The sequence below is a fragment of the Myotis davidii genome, unplaced genomic scaffold (genome assembly GCF_000327345.1).
Source record: "Myotis davidii unplaced genomic scaffold, ASM32734v1 scaffold1124, whole genome shotgun sequence".
Classification (NCBI taxonomy): Eukaryota; Metazoa; Chordata; class Mammalia; order Chiroptera; family Vespertilionidae; genus Myotis; species Myotis davidii.
In genome coordinates this window covers 787,143-793,961 of record NW_006295384.1, presented here as the reverse complement: position 1 = coordinate 793,961, position 6,819 = coordinate 787,143, and the positions used below count along the sequence as shown (strand labels likewise).

The 6,819-nt window shown below is 48.5% G+C and overlaps 1 protein-coding gene across 6 annotated transcripts in view; it reads right to left on the bottom strand.

The window, feature by feature from the left end:
• PCYT1B (phosphate cytidylyltransferase 1, choline, beta) overlaps window positions 1–6,819 on the bottom strand; it is an 89,032-nt gene continuing 82,213 nt past the window's right edge. For 5 of the 6 annotated variants that reach the window (XM_006769998.2, XM_006770000.2, XM_006770001.2 and 2 more), the window contains one exon: window positions 1–1,345. In XM_006769998.2, the coding sequence (XP_006770061.1) occupies window positions 1,133–1,345 (213 nt within the window). In that variant the 3' untranslated portion in view covers window positions 1–1,132. The remainder of the gene's footprint in view (window positions 1,346–6,819) is intronic. The other variant, XM_006769999.2, reaches the window with a different exon arrangement.

Here is a 6,819-nt window from a genome sequence, read left to right as displayed (position 1 = left end):
TTTGGCAAACCTAGGGCCAGGGGTGAGTATAATACTCCCTGACCACTGCGATGCTGAGCTCAGAACTTAGGTTCCCACAGTGCTCCGTGAAACTCTTTCAGAGCCTCCCTTCACTCCAAACTCTGATGGGAAGCCAGGAGAACAGCACCTGGATTTCCTGGCTGGTCCAGACATTTCTACAGGGCCCCAGGGTGAACTGCTGTCGAAGTGCCCAAGTCACAAGGGAACCAGAGAGGCCTGGAGACCGAGGATTTCACCGGGCTTGTGAGAGTGAGAGCAGGAGAAGAGTCTGTTCTCGGGTTGTATATGGTCTGCACCCTGGATGGCATGTTCGAGAACAGACACATGCAGGTAGCACCCCCTGTTGGTATACTGTGTAGTTTGGTACATCCAACTGTCACTTGAGGTCCATGAAAAGGCTAACGGGTCAGAAATGGGGGAAGCCAAGGCAGAGCAGCTCCACTGGCCTTTCCGAGACAGTGTTGTTCTTTATTGCATTTCCCACAGACGATGGTGACAGGGAAAAGCAATGAAGTGAAAGCGATGGTGCGAAAGTACCACCAGGAGCACATCAGGCCGTCCGTGGCGCTCTCATTTCTGGGACAGGAAAGAACAGATGCATTACGACGCTGGGTCTCAGTGGCTGAACTGAGAAGGTTGGCATTTGCCTTGGACGCAACTGTCTCTATTGGGGACAGGTGAATTCTGGCAGAGCTGCGGTGGCAGGGGGCAACGTGCAGGGCCCTTAAGAACCGGAAGTAGCGGGTTGAGGGAACAGCCGCTTCCACACGTGGTGCACTTGGTGGGGGTAGGTGTAGAGACCAAAGCAGGATGCACCCCATGGGGTGCAAGTCTCCCGGGGTGCTCTGCATCGTTCCTTAGCAAGGTTAAAGTACAGCGATTCTACATGATGCTAATGAAGTTTATAGGTTGTCCAGCTGGAAACCTCCATGCAGGGCCCAGGTGTTGGGCTGAGTGAAGACTGAAGTCTCCAGACCTTCCCAGGTTCTCCCTGCTAAGCTGTAGCCCCTGCAACTCTTAACCTTTCATACACCCACCACCCAGGCATGCCCAGTGTCCCCGCCCTCCTCCCCAGCCTGTGTGGTGTGGCTCCTGTGTCTGTCAGCAGCCTTTACTTCTCATCCTCATCCCCCTCGCTCAAGCTGCTGATGGAGGCTGAGGCAGCTTTGGGCGAGGAGGGGGGTGAGGTTTTGACCGGGAGCCAGGAGAAGGTGGGCGACGGGGAGCGGGAAGGGGACCGGCTCCTGGTGGGGCTGCTCACGGGGCTCTGCTTCGGGGACAGGGCCTGAAGCATCCGGCTACTCCTCTCCTGGAACATCTGCTTCTGCAGAGAAATTAGAGAGAAAGCATCTGTTAGTTACCTGAGATCACAGTGAAACATCAAGGAAAGGCAGGAAGGAGAGCCCCCCAAACGTCTGCGCCCCCACATGGACTTGTACTCCAGACCATGTTGGCCAAGACTCTCTAGGGAGGAGCTGCATGAAACTCAGGGCCACGGAGCTGCTGACACATAAGGGCACCACCACTGCTGGTGCCTGGCACTGTCTCCTGCGTGCCCTCTTCTCCTCCATCTACAAAATCTGAGTGGCTGTTATTTGCCAGGCGAACAGTAATGTCCTGGATCCCGGAAGGGTAGCAGGAAAGAAAACCCAAAATCCCTGACCTCGTGGTTATTGTATAAGGAGGCATCACACACACAAAATCAACATAAGATGAAGGATGTCAACGGAACCATTGTCTGAGAAAAAGAAATGGACAGAGGAAGGAAACTAAAAAAAAAAGAGAGGGGCCGAAACCGGTTTGGCTCAGTGGATAGAGCGTCGGCCTGCGGACTGAAAGGTCCCAGGTTCGATTCCGGTCAAGGGCATGTACCTGGGTTGCGGGCACATCCCCAGTGGGAGATGTGCAGGAGGCAGCTGATCGATGTCTCTCTCTCATTGATGTTTCTAACTCTCTATCTCTCTCCCTTCCTCTCTGTAAAAAATCAATAAAATATATTTAAAAAAAAAAAAAAAAAGAGAGGGATGTGAGCATGGAGACAAGTGGGGTGCAGTTGCAAATGGGGTGCTCAGGGGACGCCCCCCCCGAGAAAGTGCTATTTGAACAAAGATCTGAAAGAGATGAGGGAGGAGGCCACATGCAGGGAAATTAGGAGGAAGTACAGTCCAGACAGAGAACCCCAAGAAGGGAGCATAGAGTTCACGTTCAAGAAGGAGCAAGGAGGCCATGGTGGCTGGAGTGGAGTCACGTGGCTGAGGAGGGGCATGGAAAGAAGGGCATGAGGGCGAGGTCACCAGAAAAGTCCCAGCGAAGTGTGTTATGTAGGGTCTTGGTGGCCATGTGAGAATTTCAGCCTTTATGCTGAGGAAAAGAGAAACCTCTGGAGAGTGCCTTTACCTCTGCAGTTCTGAGCAAAAGAGTAACAAACTGCCCAGCCGGCGTGGCTCAGTGGTGGAGCGTCGACCTATGAACCAGGAGGTCACAGTTCAATTCCTGTTCAGGGCACATACCTGGGTTGTGGGCTCGATCCCCGGTGTGGGGCATGCAGGAGGCAGCCGATCAATGATTCTCCCCCATCATTGATGTTTCTCTCTCCCTTTCCATCTCCCTTCCTCTCTGAAATCAATAAAAATATATTTGAAAAAATAATAACAAACTGACTTTGGGTTTAAAAAGACCACTCTGCAGTGCTGGGAGCAGACCACAGCAAAGCAAGGGCAGGGGCAGGGAGAAGAGCCGGGAGCCACTGCAAGGAGAATCTGAAACTGCGATGGTGCCTTGGACCAGGGTGATGGCCACGAGCTTGGCTGGAGTCCCGGTATGTTCTTTTTTATTGATTTAGAGATGGAGAGAGAGAGAGACAGAAACATAAATGATGAGAGAGAATCATTGATTGGCTGCTCCTGCACACCCCCTACTGGGGATCGAGCCCACAACCCAGGCATGTGCCCTTGACTGGAATCGAACCTGGGATTCTTCAGTCCGCAGGCCGACGCTCTCTCCACTGAGCCAAACCAGCCAGAGCCCGGTATGTTCTTTTCCCATGGTATTATTAAGGTGTCCTCTACTTGAAGTAACACCTTTTAGCATGCAGTTCTGTGAGTTTCGGTAAATGCCTATAGTTGTGTGATCACCACCACAAACAAATTCTAGGAATGTCCCATCAGCCCTCAGTTCCCTCAGGACCCTTCCTAGTCACTCCCTCCTCAGCCTCTGGCAACAGATCTGGCTTCTGTTCTGCAGTTTGGAAATATCACTGAAATGGAAGTGTGCAGTATGTGGTCTGGCTACATGTTGAGGGCAGAACCAGCAGGACTCGAGACAGATGGGCTGTGGGGCGTGGGAGGAAGAGGCATCAAGTGACTCCAGTTTCCAGCTTGTGAAACTGGAAAGCCCACGGGGCCCATCCCCGAGGGCGTGCTGGGGCGGCCACACTGTCCCAGGGGCTTCTCACCCACCCACCTCGGGCCTATGAGGAGAGAGCAGTGAGCCAGCGAGGAAGGAAGGAGACCCTGAGAGGGATGGTGGAGGGAGAAGGCTAGTAAAAAAAAAAAAAAAAAAAAAAAAGATGGGTTTTCCAGCCTGGGACCTCAGGTGCCTGCTGCCTGGTGCTTTTGGAACTGACCCCTCCCCTGACACTGACTTTCTGGGGAGCCCCTGTGTGCCAGGCCGCCCCGAGCTGCCCATGGATCTAACCTTCTGCGCTTTGCCTGCAGCACACGCCCCCCAACCCCAACACACATGCCCTTGACCGAAATTGAACCTGGGACCTTTCAGTCTGAGCCAAACTGGCTAGGGCTCCTACTAGGTTATTTTAGACTTTGCTTGTTGTGTGAGTGATTCATTTTTCAAACCACTGCTAAACCTCTGGGACCTGGGGCTGCACAGGAGGTGGTCCTGTCTGAGCTGGGACTTCGGTGATGCACAGGAAGGGGGGTTAGGCATGGAGGGCTCACTGGCCAAGCAGAGGGAGCTAAGTGGAAAGTACTCAATACGATTGCTTGGCGTGGCCAGAAGCCTGAGTGTATGTGCGTGTGTGTGTGCACATGGAGCACCAGGAGGAGGTGGGATTTCCCCCCCAAAAAAAAGCCCCTGGAAGATTTTAGTCAAGGGAGGGGTATGATCAGATTGGTGTTTTAGAAATATCTTTGGGTGTGAGCATAAAAGGAAGGAAAGAAACCATACAGGAAAGGAACTAATGTTTGGCTGTAGTAAAATTTCTGAACCTCCAAAAAGCCACCGCGAAATAGATAAAAAGAAAAAGAAAAAACTGGATTTTTTTTGCACCATTTAACTACAAATTATGAATCTTAGTATAGAAACAAAGCTTAAACATAAAAAAGAAGGTATAAACTTTCACAGAAAAATGAGCATATGGCATATACAGGCAATTCACAGAAGACTTAAAAATGAACCGTAAAAAAGGTTTGGCATCACGAGTAAACAAACAAATGCAAAATGACTGAAGTGAGATTTCTTTTTATATATCAGACTTACAGATTTTTTAAGCCTCCCAACTTAAAACAATTGTTTCCCAGATGTAGTTGACAGATGGCGCTTCGGAAGCTTAAGGCATATAGTTCTGTGTTGTAGCATCTTTTGGGGTTAGCATGCTCTGACTTCTTCCTCATGTTCTTACGTGTAATTCCTACAAGTCTTTCTCTTGTGGTTACCGTGAGGCTTACATAGAATATCTTAACATTATAACACCCTGTTTTGAACTTTATGCTTTCACTTCTCCTCCTCACATTTTAGGTTATTGATGTTATCATTAACATACTTTTATTGTATATACAATAGCAGGTTATTGCATTTCTGGTTATTTTTACCACATTTGTTTTCTTACTTTTAAATTCGAGTTGTAACTGAGTGATGTATCACCACTACCACATTACAGAATCTAAATTTGACTAAATATTTATTGTTACCAGTGAGCTTTATTCTACTTTCTCTTTTTTTGGGGGGGGGGTGTGGAGGGTTGAGGGAGATGGAGGGGAGGATTCAGGGTTGTAATTTAAAATTGTTTACATTTTGTTTTTATCTATGGAGATCTCAAAAACTGTGACTGCCCAACCGGCATGGCTCAGTGGTTGAGTGTCAACCTATGAACCAGTAGATCACGGTTCGATTCCCAGTCAGGATACATGCCTGGATTGTGGGCTCAATCTCTAGTGTGGGGCATGCAGGAGGCATACAATCAATGATTTTCTCTCATCATTGATGTTTCTCTCTCTCCCTCTCCTTTCCTCTCTGAAGTAACAATAAAAAATGTATTTTTGTTAAAAAAAGAGGCAATATCAGGACTTAGACATGGATTCTTAAGTGTCCAATGTCCTTTCTCCCTTCCTATGTTTTAGGATACATACTTCTAGATTTATTTTAAAACAGCCTTGGAGAAATAGGACATCAAAGAAATACAAAGGATTGCAAGAAAATATTATGAACAACTATATGCCCACAAATTGAACAATCTGGACAAAATGAACAAATTTCTGGAAACATAATAGAGAGAGAGAGAGAGAGAGAGAGAGATTACCTAATAGTCACTAGTGACACACCTGAGAAACTCAGGCCAAACAAAACCTAGCCTAGAGACTTGGATGACATTGTAGCCCATCCAACTCATTGATAAAGCCTTAAAGCTTTAACCCTTCCCTCTTCCACTCTCCTCCCCCCCCCGCCCCAATTTATAATGCCCTCTTTTTAAGAGAAGGATGGTGGAATTACTTTGCCTTGGAATTAATGGTATAAAGATGTAATACTGATTTATCTCTATCCCTGGTCACTTCCTACCTAACAGTCTGCATCTCATTACTATTGCAGCAGTTTTGGCTCCCAAGAATAACCCTCTAAGGAGGATGATATGTATACCAGTGAATCTAATACCAGGGCATGCATTCACATTTTTATCAGCATATAACAGTTAATCATCCTTGAGTGTACTGTACTCCCCCCGACCCCATCCTCCCCTCTGGCAACCATTAGCTTGTGTGTTTTTTTTTAATTTTAATTTTTTTAATGATTTCAGAGAGGAAGGAAGGGAGAGGGAGAGAGAGATAGACATATCAATGATGAGAGAGATTCATTGATTGGCTGCTTCCTGCACACCCCTACTGGGGATCGAGCCCACAACCTGGGCAGGTGGCCTGACCGGGAATTGAACCGTGACCTCCTGGTTCATAGGCTGACGCTCAACCACTCAGCCACGCCAGCCAGGCAACTTGTTCTTTATGGGTCGGTTTCTGTTTTATTGCTTTTAGATTCCACAAATAAGTGAGATCATACAGTATTTATCTTTCTCTAACTTATTTCACCCAGCAAATGTGGCAGCAGGACAGGCCCTAGGGCCTGCATGGTTTTTGTTTGGGAACCTGAACCAGGCAAGACTGCACTGAATTCCATGACTAGATGGGGCCACGGGTTTTGTTACGTAGATAGGGAGAGACGTGGGCGGTGCCCTCTGTTGAAGTGCCACTGTAGGCAGGGCTGTTGGATGGGCTATTCAGGTTCCTGTGTGTCTGATTAGCTTCCCTCTTGGGCAGGCTGAAGGCTGTGTTCAGAAATAGGCAGAACTATGAGTCAGTTTCCCTGCCTGCGCACAGTGGGAGAGCCAGCTCCGAAGCCAGAACAGTTCTACCTGATGGACTCTGGTCCAGTGTTGCTGGGCTACACAGATTTCTAGGTGTTATGGCCAGACTCTGATCAGGCCGGGCCAGGAATGACTCAGGTCCCTTGCCTGGAAGAGGCAGACCAGGCTCCAGGGTAATAAAAGCCTCTGAGTATCCAACTTGGAGCACC